Source organism: Mesitornis unicolor, unplaced genomic scaffold (assembly GCF_000695765.1).
Source record: "Mesitornis unicolor isolate BGI_N332 unplaced genomic scaffold, ASM69576v1 scaffold10820, whole genome shotgun sequence".
Classification (NCBI taxonomy): Eukaryota; Metazoa; Chordata; class Aves; order Mesitornithiformes; family Mesitornithidae; genus Mesitornis; species Mesitornis unicolor.
The window spans coordinates 1-20,620 of NW_010157625.1; the positions used below are offsets into that span (position 1 = coordinate 1).

General features: G+C 43.7%; 1 protein-coding gene across 2 annotated transcripts; it reads right to left on the minus strand.

Moving 5' to 3' along the window:
* Nucleotides 1-1,885: 1,885 nt before the first annotated feature.
* On the minus strand, nt 1,886-19,884 carry LOC104537799. Of its 2 annotated transcripts, none has more exons than XM_010180801.1 (4): nt 19,798-19,884; nt 4,729-4,936; nt 3,452-3,672; nt 1,886-2,341 (listed from the first exon to the last, which is right to left on the minus strand). In XM_010180801.1, the coding sequence occupies exons 2-4, from the start codon at nt 4,887-4,889 to the stop codon at nt 2,115-2,117; spliced, it is 609 nt and encodes a 202-aa protein (XP_010179103.1). In that variant the 5' UTR covers nt 4,890-4,936; nt 19,798-19,884; the 3' UTR covers nt 1,886-2,114. The 2 variants fall into 2 exon arrangements, with proteins under 2 accessions (XP_010179103.1, XP_010179111.1); XM_010180809.1 differs by lacking the exon at nt 19,798-19,884 and adding an exon at nt 11,516-11,732.
* Between the last annotated feature and the right edge of the window lie 736 nt (nt 19,885-20,620).

Here is a 20,620-nt window from a genome sequence, read left to right on the forward strand (position 1 = left end):
GGCACCGCCCGCGCCGGGCCGACAGCGCCACCTGGTGGCGCCTCCCGGTGACGCGGCTGCCGGGGGTTGTGGAGGGCGAGGTGGCACCGCCAGTTTTTTGGGGGTAAAACAGCGTATGTTATATCGCAGCGTGAGAAATTGCATCCTGTGTGTTATTCTGCAGTGTTTACACTGATTTGTCATCAGAGTAAGGTGCAGGTTTTCCTGTTGCACCAACCAGTATTTAAAAAACGCTGTAAGTTTTTTATTGAGTGAAACACATTTAATTTGCAGGTACTCTCGTACCCCCAGCCAGCATATCTTCAGCTGCGCCCTTCACTCTGTGGCCAGAAATGACTGGCTGGCCTCAGTCCTGCGGCTCAAGGTGAGGAGAGTTTTTCTATAGGTGGGAAATATAAGGAAATGTGGTTCCCGTGCTTGGGCTGCGGGCATCTCTATAGCCACATCCATAGGGTTTGTTTCCCACTTGTTCTGTAAGTTGAAATCAGTTTGTTAGAGTTAATTGGTAACTGAGATGTGCATGTTAAATTTTTATTTGGGTCTGAAGTATACTTGTAAACTGCCTATCCCTATTTGCTGTGTTTTTGTTGGCCTTGCAGATCAGACCCACAGCTCCTGAGCAGGTTTCCTTACACAGGAAACTAAAGCGCAGAAGCGCTCCAGCACTGCTTTCCTGCTGCTCAGGGATGTCCAATCCACAGGGTTAATCCAAATCCAAACCCTCTGAGAGACCCTCAGTGCCAAATGCTCTGCTTTGTGCTCTTGCTTCTGTAGCCTGGCCCATATAGCAAATGTAGATATCACCAAAGAGCATTATAAAAGGTGCTGAGTTGTCTGTCCTGAAGGCAGAAATCTGCCTTGTAGACAGCACTGGGAATGGCAAGGAATGTTTTCCCTTGTTGCTGTGCTGTTCTCGAGCAGCCAGCTCACATGGTGGGAGTATTCATGCCTCTACATTCCTGAGTTTGGTACTAGGAATGCAAACAACTGCCATCCTCAAGCTGGCTTTGTGCTACGAATGTTTGTCCGCTGGGAACTGAGAGCCAGATGTGCTTCACATAGTTTCCAGGCAGCACTGATCCATCAGATGACAGTAGCTATTGAGTGCTCTTATGGTGGCCCAGAAACACAAAGATGAAAGCCTGATGCCTGTCAGCACCTCCCTTGCCATTCCTGCATCCCTTCAGTTTTCACTTGAGTTCTCTCACAAAAGCAAATGCCACGGAGGATGATGTTGCAATGTTAATGACCTTTATTTTTCAGAAAGAAAATCCTAAGTTTTAGAATGTTGAACTGCCAGCCAAATTTGGGTTCCCTTGAACTTTGTTGTCAAATGCTTTCATGCACTCACTCCCTCTGCCCATGTAGCTGTTTGGACCCTCAACTGGGAGCCCACCTCCCTCTTCAGAAGCATTTTCCACAGTGTCTCCTGGATGGATTTTACTAGGGAATATGAACAGTGTTTGAATGCTCTCTCAAAGAAAGGCATTTTCTTGGACTAAAAAAAATATTAAATATATCTGATGAACAGTTAAAGGGAAAACATTATAAATAGACCTGGAATTGTTTCTTAGAGAGGCTTGTGTTGTTTCCCAGCTGCTCTGCCTTTAAACAGCCTCTTGCCCCCAATGCAGGGGCTTCACCAATTCTAAAAGCAAGGACTAACCAGTGCCAGATTCAGGTCTCAAAATACAAACCATTTTAGATATGGGGAGCAAAGGGGTGGGAGGCTGATTCATAAGAAAACTTCTAAGCATTATTGTAGCATAAATAATATGACATCTTTCACCTCAAATAGCCTAACACTTCATAAAGTGATATGAGCTTCACTAGTTGTTGAAACACAGAGATTTCTGAAGTGTAACCTGACTTTTTTTTTTACTGGCAGAGAGCAATGTTTTAAGGTGGAGAGTGAAGGATACAATATACAACCAATCGTAAGTATAATCTGGGACGGCTTTGCAAAACGGAAAGATCAAGTAAAATCTGCTTTTAGTAATAATGTGCATTCTGGTGTATCATAAACTTCTGTCCTTAGTTTAAAAATGCAATTTATTTAAAAGAGATACAAGAAACTCAAGTAACTTTTTGCCCTCTCTCTTTCAGCAATACTCTTACAACTCTTTAGCAGCAGATTCTCTGGTTCCTTTCCTCTCTTCATTTAATTTAATGTCCAAGTCTCGGAGCTGGCTGAGGAACCCTGAATTTGGGCAGATGTCTCTGTGAGCGCTCACTGTTTTCAGAGCATCCACGAGTGTCATGTTTTCATGGATCATTAAAAAGGCAAGCACTAAAGACGCAGAGCGGCTTACACCCATGGCACAATGAACGAACACCTTACCTGCAAAAGAAAAGGCACAGCGAGGTGAGGGGGCTTTAGCATTTCTAAAGAGGGCCTCAGGGAGGACAAAAACTACTAGAGACAAACAGCAGTGACGATTAGCAGATACTCATGTTTTCATGGACAGTATGCATAAGATCACACAATACATCCCAGGCAAGGTGGTGTTTCGTACTGACCTAATGCATCTAACTTAAGCCTTAGGTTAAAATAGTTGAAATTTCCTATGTAAGGAGAAGCTTTCTGTGACTAAACTTGTTAGTATAGTTTTCTGTGGAAAAAAACCCAGTTTTGGCAGAAAATTTTGGCCCAACCCTGACTGTGATCACTGACAAGTCCCATAAACTCTGTAGGATAGTCTGCCTGTAAAAATGGACTCATAATTTACTGTACCTCAGCAGCCCAGTGTGAGCTATAACTGGGGATTTAATAAAGCACTCCAGTGAAAGCAGCAGATCTCGCAGCCAGTCAGAGTCAGAGCAAACTCTGGAACAAATGGAAATTATGATAACTAGGCCATAATCCAAACTCTGCAGACAAAAATTCAGCAGGCTGTGGGTCAGGCTCGTAGTTTTTGACTTAGTTCATTAACTTCTGCTGCTTCTCTAGCTTAATAGACAGTCTGAATAAAGCTCCAATTCTGTGAAGCACTTAAGCATGTGAAGCATTTAAGCCAGCGCTGAAGTGCTGCTGCTCCCAGCAGCACTTGGGAGCAGGAGGAGGGCTGTGGTACCCATGGCAGGATGGCAGGGCCGCAGCGGTGTGCAAGGTGTGTGTAGAGGCACATGGGTCCTGCCAGCTCCTGCAGGATGGACCCATGGTGGAGCACCTGCAGTGCCGTGACCTCTGCCCTTCCCTTTCACTCTGCTCCTAGAGGTAGCCCTTCCTCCAGCCACCTTTGCCCAGCTCACGGGTACCTGGCCACAGCCACCTTCGCTGCAGTGCATGGGATTAGGCGCCCTTCTCCTGTCCTCCACACAGTAGGTCTGCGTGTGGCTTCTCAGACAGCGTGCTGAATCTGAGCTTTGCTGGTTGCCTGTTACTGCTAGGAGAAGCCATTTGGCTTGTGTTGAAACTTCCTCCCAAAGCTTCTCTTTGCCTCCCTCTTACCTCCTGAAGTGTTTAAGGCTTTGCTTATGAAATTGGCAGCATCGTAGAAGAAGATACTTAAATCAAAAGAAGGATCATCAAATGCTTCTACTCCATAGTACTCTATTTGCAGATCTTCGTAATATTTGGCTCCTGTGTTGATGCTATATGGCCCATCTGCTGCATTAAGGATATGAGTAATGTTGAGGCTTTGAAGAGTAGTTTTGCTCCTAGCAGCCCACCTGTTGAAAGACATGAAGTTCTCATTGGCAACACTCCTAATGTTCTGCTGAAATAGCACAGTTTAAAGTTAGTGCCTGCTTCCGATAGGGAAGGATGCGGGAACTGCAGCTTGCTTACAGAGTAGCAAATTTTGAGAAGCCCATAATGCTTTGCAAGTGAAAATATGCTATGGTGGTGTGGAAAGCAGCAAGAGCACTGACCTGCCAGTGGGATACTGTTAAGCAAATGCCTCCCAGCAGTTAATCCCTGGGAGCATGGCTTACTATATAAAGCGGTCAAGATTTTCCTTTAAATAGTTGTTCAGCAAGTTCTAGAACTAATCTCATTCATAGTGTGCATGGGTCACAAGGGCAAGAACCCACCACCAGCAGCACCTCTTTCCTGGTTTGGGCATGAAGCAGCTGCATCATGCTTACCAACCAGGTTCTACCGCCTTCCCACCATAAACTAGGACCAAAGTGATTTCACAAAACTGTAATCCTTAACTGATGTATTCATGAAGAGGAGGCATTGGCGAAAATGAGCTGATTATTTATGTAATCTACAGTAATCCAAATAGAGGGAAATGGCAATAAATAGAAGTGGTCACAAGAATAAGGTGAAAATTGAAATGTCATGAAAATTCCTGTTTGATATTTTCAGTTTTACCATCTTTGAAATAAAAAGCTTGGATTTGGACTGGCAAAATCCCTATTATATAATTCATTTGGGTCCTTGTCCATCTGGCTCTTGATTCTGCTACTCCTATTTGAGTGCAAGGGCTACTGTGTTCTTGTCTGCTGCCTTAGAGCACAGTTTCCAGGGCAAGATAACACTTCTTGGAGTTGACACCAATGTGGGATTGGTTTTTTAAGGACTTTTGTCTAGAATACAAATGATTCTTACCCTGCCAAATCCAGTGTGGTTCACAGAATATAGAAAACACAACTCAGACACACTATGAGTAGGTCAGCATTTTGTATGCTGACACAAAAGCTGCTCTCTAGTGTACCACACCCCTACCTCCTCCTGCCAGGGACCGATAACAGCTTAATGATAGGACCATATGTTCTTACGCATCTCCCAGGTAAATATTTGTCCAGACTTGGTCCACGTGATTATCAGACCCTCCTCTGAACCAAAAGAGCCGCTGGAGGTCTGATAGTGCTGGTGTTTCATAGGAAGCGCTGCTCCCTGCACTGCTAGTTGGAGATGAAGAGTCTCTGTTGTGAGGCATCTTGCTCCTCTCTTGCACGCACTCGGGTTGTATCAGAGACAGCTTTTCTGAAATGAATTAAGAGGAAATTTTCATACAGAAATAATATTCCCTAGAAAGTAGTCCTGTTCATTACCCTCCAAATAGCATTACATTATTATAACTGGAGTGTGCAGCAGGGCCTTCAGGTGTTGCTAAAAGCATCCAGAGAGCAGGACTGACTCTGTGGTAGGACTCCACAGGCATGTAATTCATCCCCTGAGAAAGCAGCAGCATAAGACGATATGATTTAACTTATTGTCAAGTAACACTGTTGAAAAAGAACATTCTGTGCCACCCAAATGCAGCCCTGGCTGAACCTCGTAAGTGTAGGTATTATTTCTGTTACTATAGCACTGATGTGTGTATACAGGAAAGCTGCTGTAATTTATGTCAGAGAGTTACCAAAGTGTTTGTGCACACCTGATTCTGCTTAGTTAAAACTGGAAGTTTCTGAAAGAATGAATCATTGGACTGACTTATACTTACAAAGCTTCTGGGACCAAGGTGGAAATCTTAGGATGTGTATGTAAGACATATATTCATATAGTGTTTGTATATACTTATATAAAATGTATGTGTGTACGATTTTTTTTCTCATTCATAGGGATGTATTTAAACACATGTATATATATACATACATGTATACATATGAAAGAATTTTCACATGTATATATACCCACATGTATATGTATACATGTATATAAATAGAGAGAATTGGAACCAGTTTTTTTCTGTCTCTCAGGTGGATACCCCTGAACACTCAGCTATACTGGTATACTTGTGCCTACCTGTCTCAGTCTCTCCTCTGGGAGCCATTCCACTTTGTATAAATAATGTGATAGCTGTCTGCCTCTGGAGAGAGGCTGTTTCTCCTCTCTGAGGGGTAGGGTACTTACCTGCGATGTGAGAAAAGAGAGCATCTGAATTTTGGGAAATTTTGGGGGAATTTTGGTCTGCCTTTGTTGCCCTGTTGAGAATCCTATCTAGGACTGTTTTGCTCCCTTACAGATGATGCAGTGGAATATGGGCATCCCTTTCACAGTGTTGTTTGCTGGTTTAGACCCAAGAAGCTCAGGCCAGCCGGTCCAGCCTGAAGGAGAGCTCAGCTGAGAGCAAGAGTTCAAAGACATCCATGAAGTCCCTTCTCTGAGACTTAAGGATCATTTGTCCTGCCAAGATCTCATTATCCTGAATTGCTGTTCTTGCCTCCAGAGAATATTGATGAGCTTTTTTTGGTTGCTTGTTGGTATTAAAGACATAAACGACATGGGAGCCACACTAGAACTTTTCCCAAAGTGGGGCTGCCTGTGTTTATTCTGCAGAAGGTTATGCGGCATCAGCTTTTGCCGTAATGCCTGAATGCCTAAATCTAGAATTTTATTTTCACAGTAATTCTAGAAAACAAGTCCAGATGGGACCTTTGGAAGTCATCTAGTCTATCTCCTGCCCCACAGCAGCATCAGTCAGGTGGATGTTGCTCCCAAAGTGACAACTTTGTCCAAACATTCAGGTATGTTATATTTTAACAGTGTAGGCTAATTTGGGGAATAAGCAGAAAGCAAGGGAGAACATCTTGCTGCTTATGGAAAAAGAAGTAGAGGTGATACGAGGCACATTATGGAACACACCAAATATGTTTCTGTGACCTCAGCCTAAATTATCTTCCCCTGCTCTCTTTTCCTTCTTTCTCCCCACAAATGTTAAGAGCCGTTATGGCCTTTTGTACATTCCAATACAAAGGAAGTCTCCCCAGGGTAGCTACTTAATAAGCAAAATATGAAAAGCACAATAAAAATTATGGCAGAGATGGAAAAAAGCCGACTGGTTTTACTTTCAATGATGAAGGAAAAGAACTGCAGGGAACTAGAGAGGAATATAGGGATAAAAGCCTACGAATTTTTCAGGGCACATAACACCAAGAGCTTTGGTAAAGGAGTATGTTGTGCATTCCCAGCACAGATTAACATGAAGAATAGCACAGAAAAAGATACTGTGCATTGCCCTACAAGTTTTATTGCCTTGTGAAAGTCATGCACTGTGCTCAAGAGCTACTACCAGCATCGCCATGATGACCTGTTTGTACTTTCACCGACACAGAACATTAAGCTGAAGCAGTAAAAGGAAATCAAGAAAAAGATAATACAGGTTCTACATCAGGAGATTCATAAAACCATGGGCTTATTTTCAAGGAGCATGGCTGACACTCGAACTCTGCAGATGTTTAAAAGCTTAAGTTGTGGAGGTAAGCAGATGCATATCAAACTTTCAGTTGTCTTGGCCTCCACTGCTTTAAACTCCTGCTGTAGCCTGTCAGCTAGTTAGAGTAATGGAGATGATTAGCAGAGGGAAAAAATTACTTTGTGAGACCTCTCGTTCAAGGCTTGACTTTGAGCAGATTCTCTTGGCCTCCAAGAGCTGAGTTGTTTTGGTGCCGGTGAAACTTAGCAGGCAACCCCAGACTTTGCAGCCAGGGAGATGCTTTGCAACAGAGCTCCCTTTCATACAGTGATCCTCTTCCCAAAAAAGTGTGTCAATATTGTTTGCCTCACATGACTAATGCCAGACAAGTGAGCTCCTCATGTCAACAGGAGCTCCTCTCAAGCACACCACTCCATTCTGTGCTGCTCTGGCCTTAAAATTGAATTGCTCTGCAGGGCCTTTGGAGTAAGCGTGGAAATAGCTATACCACATGATTGGACTAATGAAGAAAGTAATATAAATTTTTTAATTGAAGGCCAGGGACTTTGCTGAGGGTTTCCCCTCGACACCCTTCTACATTAAGATACTGCAAAGCTAGCAAAAGTGGCACCACAGATTACATTTCTCTAAGCTTCTCCCTCTGGGTGACTCCCAAAAGCTGTCTTGCTAGATTTTTTGTCTTGTAAGGTCACTAAGGTTTTCTGCAGAGATCTAGATCATGCAAGTTTGGTAGGATTACTTTTCTTTTAAATTGTAGCCTGGAAGTACCTAAAGACCTTCTAAGTAGATTCTTTCTTTCTTTCTGTATTTCTTTGTCCTTTTTTTTTTCTTTATTTTCTTTTTTTTGTTTTGTTGGTTTTTTTTTGTATAAACAGGACAACTGCAACAAAAAACTCAAACCCTTTGACCTATAAGAGACATGTGGGATGGGATAGAGATTTTTAAAGGCTATTCAGATGTGTTAACCTCCTTACTTGCCTGGGACAATACAAGGTAGCACAACCTTTAAAACTGTTTTGTCATTATGCATCAGTTCCCAGACACCCAGAGCACTGGGTCACACCCCAAATGGCTGGGGCCTGCTTGGCTCCAGATCTGCGCCTGAGTCACCTCTCTGGGTGTCACAGAGGCTTGGATGTCGCACAGGCTGCAGGTGGCTGTGGGGCTGGCAGTGCCAAGCTGCAAGGAAGACCAGGAAGGGTGGTGGGTGCCTATGCACGCTGTTTGCATGCAGTTTGGTGCAACTCCTGAAGGACTTGGTAATTCCAGGACCTCATGGGCAACAATGTAGGTGAGCTTTGTATCTCCCTGATATTATCCAGTCACTTGAGTACCATAGATTGCAAGTTTTTTAAAAAATTTATTTTATTTTTCTACACTGGCAACAATTGCTATTTTCTACTGAAGATTTTTTTCTGGCAAAGAAAAGAAAAAAAACACACAACCCCCACTGACTTGAATTGGCTAAAGCATTTAACAGATTTGTGTTACATTTGCAGATTGCAGTGAGAGAAAACTCAGCAAAGTTCTGGAAAAAAAAGCAAACACTCCAATATTGTAGGTTTGAGATAGTTTTGTTATTTCAAAAAAACCCCAAACAATTTCCATTTTTCTATTCAAAGTTAGTTTTGTTTTGGAATTTTAGTTTGCATAAAATATTTTAAAATATTAAGATGAAGTGGCACATTTCTGGTTGAGAAAAACATGTTCTGTTTAACTAAACTAAAAGGAACACAAACTAACTGAGCAGCCACTTACTTGGTTAGCCCTAATTTTCACTTCTGTAACAGGTTGAAAGCCTCTTGCCATTTTGTCATGGTTGTTACCTTGTCTCCTAAAGATGAGACTGAGCTGTAGAGAGATTAAATGACCGTCTGAAGTCCCAGAAGGAGGCTGTGGCAGGACATTAGTTGGGCCACAAGTCATCTTTCCTCTATCCCTTTTGCTAGCACCTTCCTAGCTGGCACAGCTCTGCTTGTGGTTATGATGATAGCCTGGACGGGGACAGGTGTCTTTCAATAACAAGGTCCTATATGAGATTGTTGATAGCCTCAGGCACAGCAGGGCACAGATTTTGGCTGAACCTGTGGTTACTATCATAATGCAAGCACTAGATAGCAATAGCATGATACAGAAAGCTCCTGCAGCCAAATATCCTAAATTCCCTGAATCAAAACCCAACAAGCTAAACAGTCCAAAATACCAAAGCATGAGATCAGAATATAATTCACATGAAAAAAAAACAAAACCAAACAAACAAAAAAGAAGCCTCTCAATGCATTTGAAATAGCTGTCTACTCCATTTTTTCCTTCTCTTTTTCTCTCAGTGAGCATCTCACTACTCATCTTTTATACTCCTTGCTCTTTTCTCTCAGGTAGTGCTTAACACTACAGCCCTTTGTCCTCCTGATGGAAAAATCCAGATGGAGAGAAGTGTGGTTCACAGGGAAATGATCATGTAAGTGGAATTAATCTTTCAGATACTGTAATGTGAAATCTGATCTTCATTTTTGTTAAGAAGACCCAATCTGTGTCTTTACATTTTGGCCAGAATCCGGCGCTAAGAGAACGCAGGAGTCTCTTGAGGTAGAGCTGAAAGCCTCGTGTGCAGAAACAGGCACATTTAAAAGCAATAGCAAAGTTAAAACAGCCAGATGGGAACCTAGCAGGCAACCAAGAGGGGAACTCTCTGTTTTCCTTGCAAGCCTACAGGGGCTTGTTTGCAGGAATTAGAATCTCTCACCAGCAGTTCACTGCAGCTCTAATACCAAGTGGTATTGAAAATGAGAAGCAGGTTATGGCCGATGGTTTAAATGAGGCACCTATGGGAATTTAGAAATGAGATCCTGGACTCGTCTCAGTATAGACTGTGCACATGGCAGAGCAATATTGCTTTCTTGGCTGACTGCATCATATATTATGGCCTTTTATTCTGCCCACACTCAAACAGCGGGGAACAGTAGAAGTTCATTGCTCCTGCTCGCTGTTTAAAGCCTGATCTGCCTCACCAGAGGCAGTGCTCCTGAATAATGGAAAGCAGAATCGGTCCCTCAGCCTCAGTGCGGGTATGTGTTCAATACAGCTCTGTATTAATGCCATTGCCATTATTCTGAAGGGAAGAGAAAAGCAGAGTGTACAATTAAAGCTCTGTTTGGTTCGGGTTTTAAGAGAATTTACTACCTGGGAATGATGCCAGATCGAGGCCTCTGGAAAACACAGCCCTCTCTTTAACCGCAGTGTCGGGAAGGAGCGGGAGCAGCGCTGCAAGCCTCCTCCAGGGCTACCCCCTCAGCTCTGCAGAGCTTGCAGATGCCCCTCACCCCATGCCAGCAGCCATCTTTTTCTGGGTGGGAGAAAATCTGAGCCTTCACACCTCTTCACTGCTTGGTCTCCCTCCTGACACCTCTGTTCACATCCAGCCTGGTCCATTTACAATGGGGCCCTCTGACTCCTCCAAACTGAGCTGGAAGGTACCAACTTCTGCTTGTGAGGAGCCTGAGCTGGAGAGCAAAAGTCCCCTTCCTCTATGAGCCCTCCCATCCCTGCACATGGCCGGAGGGGCTGCTGCAAGGCAGAGACAGCCTGCTGCTGCCCCAGGGGAGCTGCAAGCACCTAGGGATGGCAGGGATGCGCGAGGCAGTTTCAGGCGTGGGAGCAGTCACAGGGCAAGGCAGGTGAGCGTAACCAGACTGAAACAGGGGTTTGGAGAGCCCAGTAGAGCCCATGGGATGAGACAGGTCCCAGGTAAAGGGGGAAGCCAAGGGGGTGCCTGACCAGGCACGGGCAGAACTGCGAGGTAGCACAGGTGGAGTTGAAGCCCTAGTGTCTCAGCTCAGATGGGATCCTGAGGGGGTAGCCCCAGTGAGGCCTCCGCTGCTCACTCTCAGACAGCTCCTCCCAGCAGCCTTGTCCCAGGTCACACAGCCACCCTTGTCCTTGGATGAGGCAAGCCCCCAGGAGGGGCGGAGCTTGCTGAGCCAAGCTCACGGCTCCCCGGCAGGATTCAGGCTAGTGGGGGGAGCTTCACCAGTGCCCTGCTGGTTTTCTGGGGCGAGGATGTTATTGGTGGCTCATGGAAGTGCTCCTGAAGAGCATTTCCTTTCCTTTGCAATGTAACTGATCTGCACATATTTTCTCTTTCCAAGGGAGGAGAACCTCCATGCTGCCTCCATCCCCACAGCCCCAGCCTGCCTTCCCCAGGCGTCCTGTTTGAGAGCCATGCAGCCGAGGAAGAGGCACCTGCCCACGGATGAGGCTAACGCCGCAGGAAAGGATGCTTGGAGAATGAGGATGGCAGGTGGGAAAGTGGGGAGTCCTGCTTGCAGTGACAGGCTATAGCTGTGGCAGGACGACAGCTTTTACATCTGCAGCTTTCAGATTCAAAGGAGATAAAAAAGAAGTATTACCTTAGCAGCTGGCATCTCTGAGCTATTCAATGCACCATCCCCAGCAAGACAGCGCTGCCCTCCACAGGCTCCTACCATAATTTCCGACTCGGCTGTGGATATCTGTCAAGCCTAGGATGATGCTTTCCCCTGTAATTCTCTTCTGGGGCGCTCCTGTCCAGGGTACCACTGCTAGGAATTAAAAACCCGCAAAACTACTGTTTTTCTTGACCTATCTCTGCTACACTCATCCTTCCCTCCAATTTAAAATAGCTGTAGTTTTATGTCCTGCTGCCAGCAGCCATAACTGTGCTATATGCTATAATCAGAGGAGCACACAGTCACCATGCAGCTAACTGCTTCTAATAGTGGAAACTTCACTCTAATCTTATATAACACCAGTAATGGAGCAGAGAGGCTGTGGCTTGCGAGGAGCTTAAACAGCAAGCTTCCTTGGGCAGCCTGTGCCCTGAGGGCAGAGGAGCTCCAGCGAGAGCAAGAAAAACAAAGTGACCTTGATATTGGTAACAGTCCAGTGAGTGCTGTCACAGCCAGTGCTGCACCAAGATTTCATCGGTATCACAGGCTGGTGGTAGGTGTGAGTTAAGGGCAGTTTGACATAAATGATGTTGAAGAGACCAGACTGTGGAAGAGAGGGTTGCGGGGAATGCCTTGCAAGCTTCAGGAAAGACAAACAAGGATGTTAATATGTTGCTATTAAAAGGGGCTCCAAAGCACTTGCCCTTCTGCAGGCAGTATGGATTTGTGTGACTGTGGATTAAAGCACTTCTTTTTCCTTCTCCTTGATTTACTCCTCAGATGATTTTTCTCTGACTGCTGCTGTCAATACAAAATTGACAATGCTGTCAAGCTTGTAAGATTTCAGAATATTTGAAGGCACGAGTAAAGGGGTTTTAATATTCCTCAGTCGTTTGGCAGTAGTATCTTTGAGCTGCCTGTCTCTCCCTGCACTTTTAATGTAAGCAGTGAAGTGCTCTCCTTGCCTTGCCTTGCTTGAAAGGGTACAGATGAGAAAGGCACTTTTTTCTAAGGTTGACAAAGCTGTACAAACTCTTTGCAGTGGAATCAAGAGCAGAAAGACTTCAAAACTCTACATTTGAAGATCTATTTTGGCACTCATTTTTTTCAGGCAAATCTCAAATCTTTCAAGAGACACTCTCAGCTTTGTTCGGGCAAAGCAGGATATTTTTTCTTTACATTTTTTAATTGCTAAGTTTGAAATAATGAAATCTTTTTTTTTTTACTAAGTCATCTTTTAAGCAGGGTGATAATTTGTATCAAATAAACTGACTGCTGATGAGGTGTATGAGAGCAGCTAAGAGGAGATACTAAGACCTACAGCTGGGGTTTACTTTCTTTTGCAAACTTTTGATTATGTCTCTGATAAATATTTGCTTCTAATTTCTTATATTGAATTTTAAGAAATAAAACTGGGGTTGTGTCCTGGTTTTGCTGGGATTAAATTGAATTCCCTTTTAATGAAAGCTGCAGTGTTTGAGATTTAATGAACACAAGTTGATATTGGAACTTTGGCTGGGATGGAGTTGTTTTCCTTATGAAGCTGATAAGTTTTTTTAGTTTTGTTCTTGCTGGCAGACATTTCTGTTTTTCAAGGTTTTGCCTGCACCTGTGGTTACAGTTTCATTTGTTGGGGCTTTGTTTGTTGTTGGTTAGGGTTTGGTTTTTTTTATTTCTGCACAAGAGAAAGGGTGGGGAAGCAAAAGCCTGGGATTCTCTGGGATAGGTGACGCAGGAAAAATGATCTGGGTATGATTCAAGCTGAGCAATAAAATGTATTCTATCCCATAAACTTCACACTCACTATAAAGGGGAGCCTGCAAGGGATGACCCCTTCAACTCCTTCCTCCTTCTTCTTTGCCCCTTTGATCCCTTCCCTTCTCCTTCGCAATGGTGCCCTGTCCTTATTCCTGAGGCTGACCCCTCCCTTGTTGTGTTTTCATCGGCGTATGGCCAGTGGCTGCTGTTTGTGAGCTGAGTATAATGTTGATTGCTTTATTATCATTGTTTGTATTCTTATTACAGTTAATTGGCATTTTTATTCTTTAAATTTGGGTTGTTCCAATTATTAAATAGTCTTTATCTCAACTGATGAGTTTTTTATTTTTAATCTCTTGATTATCTGTCCCATCCCACCAAGGAAGGGTGAGGGCAAGTGAATGAATGGCATCCAATTTAACCTGGTCAGGTTTTATGCTGTTATTTTTTCTGATACTGTCTCTTGCTGAGGCTTGCTGTGGACTGTAGAGCAATGCTAAAGCCAGTAGGGTGATGGAGAGAGGAAAAGCCTCCATCAAAGCAGTAGCCTCATGGCTCCCAAGAGAGTGAGTCAAGCACAGGTACAGAGAGAGGTGCAGCCTTGCTAGGGGTTGTGTCTGCTGGAGGTGGTTTATAATAGACAGTTTGGAAACAGGCTGCAAATATAACAGTCTGTTTTCCCAAAGCAAACCTCAGTGCCTCCAGCACAGCCCTGGGAAGGCTGTCTTCTGCTTGAGAAAGTTGCTGTGAGTAGGAATACATTAAGGATTGTGAGCTTCTCAGGTACAATGGTGATGGGAGCCATCCATGAGCTATAAATAGCTTTAACATCCTTTCTCTCCAATGCCTGTCATCCCAAGCAGTCATTTTTGCTGGTGGTAGTCAAAATAAACAAAGCTTTAAACAACTTTTGTTTATGTTCTCTTTGCAGACTGGAATTTTGTGAGCAGTTTTTCTCACAGGCTCTGAATATTCTGTTTATTTTAAGGAAAAATATTACATTTTCTCCTTTTGGATTTTTTTCTTGTTTTTGGATTATCATATATTACATATTTTTAGCAAAATTATGTGGGATAAGCTATCATGACAGGAGAGTGGGGATCATGAATGGTCATTTACAAAGAACTTCTGTGTGACTGCAGGAAAAGGGAGGCAGAGGAGAACAGGAGCCATAATTTAATCTTACATAAATCTTATCAACATTTTAAACAAAATACTGAAAAAGTTTTGTTTGAGAATTAAGCAAATAATGCAAGGTGTTTTGTCATGATTTGAGGTTTTACACTGATAGATTAGAAAGCAATAGTTATTGTAGCAGAAAGAAAAGCTTTACATGCCTATCAGACAAGATCTTTCTGTGGTCTCATGGGAAACAAAGATGTCTTTTGTCAAGGAGGTATGAAGACCTGAGAGCAAAACTGGCAAAAAGGAGTCTCTTCAAAATATTTATGGTAATCTTGATGAAGTCCTGTTGTAAAACGATAAAGCCTCACATGTTACGCAACTCTCCTTTGCTGTTAGAGAAATTCAAGACACATGAGGTGTACAAAACAGACATTTTGCTCCGGGCTAACCACAGAACCACTGCTGCTAGATCAAATGGTAGAGCTGGAAGAATTAAGTGAGCTTTTAAATATGCAAGAAGGACTATATTTTTTTCCAGTTATGCCAACTGTTCTAATTATACACTGCCTTAGTGACAACCCTTGCCTTAGACCAGCACAGCAACACTATTACTGAAAGGCTGTGATTTTTTCATATTGCCAGAAGATGGCAGAAGAAAGCAACCTTGAACAATTTGAAAATACTCATGACTGGCTGGCGGTAGCTGTTACTGATACACAAGAACTGCACTGGTTGGATGGAAGAAATATGTGGTATGTACTGGATGAATTAAATTGGTATTGACCTGGGTATATACATCAAATGATCTATACTGTATCCTTTTTTTGTTTTCTGTGTAAGACAAACCTGTAAGAGCTCATTTTCCCTATGCACAGAACCGTTTGGCCTAATTTTGCTCCACTGGCAAAATCTGTTGTACAAACCACCCCAGGGCATAATGTAATCACCCAAATTAAAAAGCAGGGTGATTCTTTTAGTCTTCTATCCCCTCTCTTTCTGAACATGTTTCTCTTAATTTTCCCTGTTCCTCCAGTTGTAGGAAAAGAGCCAAGATAGTGCAAACATCGTCTCCTCTGGCTTTGAGAAAGAGGGGGAGTTGTGAGGGGCAGACACTGGTGGGAGAACACACCTGAGTACTGACAACCTGTTGCACTGAGCTGCTGGACTGGGGGGGTGGGCAAGTGGTGGTGGTCACCTCAGACAGTGTCTCTCCTGCCTGTTCTCCAGGGGAAAACCGACCCTTCAGTCACTTGGGTCTCACAGAGTGCATATTTCCATGACCAGGACTGAACCTCTCTCAGGAGCTGGGGGAACCTCGAAAGAGGGCTTTGATAGAGGAGTCCATGCTGTTCAGGCACTCTCCCCAGCTTCTTTCACTTCAAATACTTTTCTTAAAGGAAATACAGCCTCTACAAGAATGGAAATTGGTTTGGAAAGTGCAATCAGACTGGCTGGGGACTTTGAGTTAACCAAAGGCTTTACTCCTCCTCCCCATCCAGAGTGATACTTCCCTTGCATCTTTCTAAAAGATAAAAGAAAGCTAAAGAAAATTTGCAAAAGTTGTTTGGCAACAGTGAAAATTATCAGGCGCTTATTAACCGGTAAGAGTTATTTGCCAACAGCAGCACTGCACAGACCCTAGGAGTTTCAGCTGCAGGGTCCCAGTTGCAGTCCTGGCAGTGCGGTTCTGGTCCCAGCTGCGCTGCTGCTCCCTGCCACCCTGCACCAGCTCTCACAGCCAATGGGAATGATGAGGTTGAACCTGCTGCCGACTTGCTTTTCGCTCACATCAGAATGAGGCATCGAGGTAATTTGTCAGTACCCTTTGCTGTTTTTCCAACAAGGAGTCAAAGCCTCACAGGCAAAGTGGTTGTGCTGGAAACCCCACAGCAGCGAGCCCACCCCAGAGCCCCCCAGCACCAGCTGGCTCAACTTCCCTTCACCATTCCTTTTTTCCTCACAGCTTGAGCTAACCTCTCTGGAGCTGATGGAGGCAAGGTACTCATTGAGGGTAATGTGGAGGGAGGCAATTTGGCAGTATTTTACTCCAGTTTTTAGGACCAGACCTTCTGTCTGGTCTGCAGTAACTGAAAACATCATGAGGTTTAGGAAGTAGCTAATCTACTGAGGGCCAAAAGCTGGAGAAGATACACAGGGGAAGAATCACTCTAAAGTTGTCACATTTCTTATGCTCTCTTTCAAAAAAGCTCCGGGATGATGGAAAATGACTGACTAGCCAGACCTTCAGGTCTAACCTACCTTGGCACCTTTACTGCCTGTCTTATGAATGAGGTGTCCACAATACTGATGTTCCTGCTCACTGCAGGGGGGTTGAACCTTTAAAGGTCCCTTTGAACCCAACACATTCTATGATTCTATGATTCTACAATTCCATGATTCTATACCCATTACCAAACACTGAGTTACATACCATGGGCACCAAACATCTAGCATCTGCTTCCCAGTCTGGGTATACATTTGTCACTATGAACCAAGACTCATTTCACAGTGTCGGCAAGGAGAAGGATGACAAGGGATCAGGAGTGAAGAAGCAAAGAAAAATGTTTAAAGCAACTTTCAACTGTTGTGACAATGAGGAAAAGCAATTGATGTTATGGATGCCCATCACCTGGGCAGGATGACAAGGTGTTGCTAACACAGACCCCAGTGCCCTCACACCTTCCACCTCAGAGTTCTGATCCTACTTGGCTTTTTATGGTATTTTTCTTTATATTGCTCCTTTTGGTAAGAAAAAGGACTTCGTTCCCAGCTTGGTTCAGTAGTTAGCAAAAAACAGGAATCAGCTTCATCTTGTGAGAAAAGTGAGTGGTGGAAGCTTTGCAGTTACTGGCAACACCACAAAAGCACTGCCAGTGTCCAAAAGTTTTGTGTTTTTTTTTGCCCTTTGTCTGCCCAGCTCTGAGTTACGGGGTCCCACCTGCCATTCAGAAGTAAATCAGGCCTTCCTGAAAATGACTAGGTTTAACAGAGCACAACATTACTTTGAATCTACTTCATCCAGGACATCCTACAACCTGCATCCTTTTGCCAGGCTTTCAACAGCTGGTCATCTAGGCAAAACCACCTCCAGGATATGCTTAATCCTGCTCTGGACATGAGGCGAACAAGCTCATACCATTTACACATCAAGGTTTTAGTAGGTATGTGTGTATGAGGGAAAAGCACTCTATAGACATCTGTTCCCCTTCCATGTTTGAAAGGAAATCCTCCCCTTTCAGCACTGAAGCATTTACTTCAAATGTCAATGTGCTATCTTTTTCAGTGAAGACAATGGTAAGAAACCATTCAACACCGGTAGTTTATCCCCAAAACAAAGGCAAATTCAGGGCTGTCCAGGAATTTGAAAGCTCTAGGTGGAAGGCATTTTGCAGAGTTTTCTGGGTTTGTTCTGTTGGGCAAGATGATATATACACAAGAGGGAAAAAGCATATGTACAGGTGAGCTCAGAAGGGAGGAAGCTCCTGGACAGCTGAGACAATTGCACATGTGGTGCTGGATCAGGTCCTGAAAGGGCTGCACTGAACTCTGCTCTTCTCCTGGTGCTTACTCTTGACCATTAACATAAGTAAAGGCTGAGATTGGGTAGGTCAATCCTAACCCAAAAGATCAGATCTGGTCTGAAATGCAAAGGCCAGAGCTAGGTTAGTGCAGTTGAGTCCTTTTCTCTATTTCTGGGACTGTCAGACACAGGAAAGTGCTTACTGGCTTGCTGACTATTGGAACAGAGAAACGTGCTGCAGAGCAGAAGTGCTTTCTTACTCTGACTTACTAAATGCCTGTCCCACTTTCTTCATCCGTGGTGACAGCAGACTGTGCTAGTGTCTGCTGATCGTGCCTGTCCCATTTTCTGCCTTTCTAGGCTCATAAACAACTGTGATCCCCAAACAACTCAATCTCGTCTCCCTTTTAGCTTAAGCATCCTGTTGATGAACCACAAACTGGGTGGTGACAGCAAGACGTCTATGGTTAACAGTTCAGACTCTCTCTGCTAGCAGAGGTGCTGGCATGGTGGCAAGGCTCTCTTCACACACACACAGCCTGCCTTCTGGCTGGTTACATCTCCTCCACGCAGGATACTGCATCTTGACTTTACAGCTCCTCTGTGTGGCTACACATGCTTTAACAGCAGGATCCCTGAGTAGCAACCAGTCCCACTTGCAGAGATCTGAAAGCCATGCCACCTTCTGGCACAGGAATGCAGCCTGCTACTCTCAAAGGAAATAAAGACAAAATCCTGGCTAAAGAGGGAATCGTGAGAACAGAGCTAAGGTTATGACTTTCTAAATGTTTGTCTTCAGTCTGTATTTGATGCCTGGATAATAAGGTGACCAGTCTCTTACAGAAACCTAAGGCAGGTTAAACACCACAGAGGAAAACAGTGGTTTTCCTGAGCTGCAGGACAGAGGATGTGCAGGACCTCACCATGCCACACTCGACACCTCTGTGGCTGAGAATTTCATGCAGTGTCTCTTCCTTCAGATCTTAAGTAAGGTCAATACGCTGTGCTTCTTTTTTATTTCTAAAAAGATTGGCTTTCCCTTTGTACTGCTTGCATTTTGTCATGCTGCTTTGGTTCACTCACCGTTTTCCTGAGTTTAGTAAAGAAGTCTGTGAAAACAAGAATGGAAAAAAAAAAGAAAATTATTGAAGACTTTTTTATATATAGTGAAAGATATTTCAAAGGCAGAAAGGGGAGTCTACCAGGTTATGCACCTAAGTACTATTTATGCCCCTGAAAATTTATGCCCTTGAAAATCTTTTGCTTACAGTGTTTAATTGGTCCGTGCAAATCCTTTGCCAGAAGAGGTAATTTACCATTTTTATAGAAGCATCAGTAACAAAAACACTCTGGGCTATTGTTCTAGAAATTAAAAAAAAATTAGGAATTATGGAAAGAATATGTTTCAGGGCATCAGCCAGCCTCTCTTGAAACTATGCAAATTCACTTGATGAAAACAACTGCAGACACAATGAAATGAGTTGTATATGAAGAACTGAGATCTCAAATGTGATATTATGCAGAAGGTAAAGAGTCTGTACTAGATAAGTAACAGCTCAATGTGTTATCAAGGGTGCACTTTGATTTTGATGAATGTTAAAAGAACCTTTAGCCTTGAAAATAAAGAGGATAATTTCTCTCCAGGCAATGGTTGCTCATGAAAGTCATAAAATAAGAGCACTGGAGCCCTAATTTTATAGTGCTTTTAAAATGATTTTCAAATGGTCCAGCTGCTTTGTGCCACAATAACACAAGGCAGAGATATTTACGCCGGTGATAACAAGCATGCATCAGCCTGCCTGAGCTGCTCTCTACAGGCAGCCTGCGTTAGGTGAAACACACACGGAAAGCTGATACTTGCCAATGCAGATTGATCACAATTATGCCGTGGCTAGAGCGATCCTGGGACGCTGCTTTTTCCACCAGACAACTTGATTGTTTTTCTTGTCTGTGTCTCGCCTGTGAAGCACGGGACGTACGTGGCCAGTGACGCTGGTTCTATTTTGACACTTGAAAGTCTGCCAGCTCTGTATGCCTCTTAGGCCATACTGTCCTTGGGAGACTCCTCCATCTGGAAATAGGAGGGCAAATTCAGCAGTGGGTTGCACCACTGGGTTTTGGTGGGAATTTCCCCCAGGATTTATTTGGCCCTGGTGTTGGTGTTCCAATGTTGCACTGTGTTACCTTGCACAGAAATGCATGCATGCAGCAAATAAGCTCTGGGCAAATGCTGCACAGTTCTGCTGAGATGCTGGAACTGCCACCAGCAACTTTCCCCAGGTATTTTACCTCTGCATATCTAGGACTTCAGTCTAAAACCAAAATTTGTTTTCCATGACCTGCTCTAAGATAAGAATAACCCGAGGGTGGTCTAGCTCAGCTTGCCAATTTGGGTAGTCATTTCAAAAGCCTGATGAGTATTTTATCTTTGCAGTCCCCTTTCTTTGGTGAGATGTTGACAGAAGACAGGGTACTGGGAGAAACCTGTCTTCTGAGAAAGCAGAGCAGAGTTGAAGGACCAGTTTCTTCATGAAATACTCCTGTAAAATTGAAGAACTCGGCTCTTTCTGTGTTTACTAGTGGTAGAGACACAGCAGTGTTTGTGTGAAAAGAATATTAGTGGGAATGGGAAATTCTGAACATGAAAAGAAGGCTAATTGATGACTGAATATTTATTACACTTG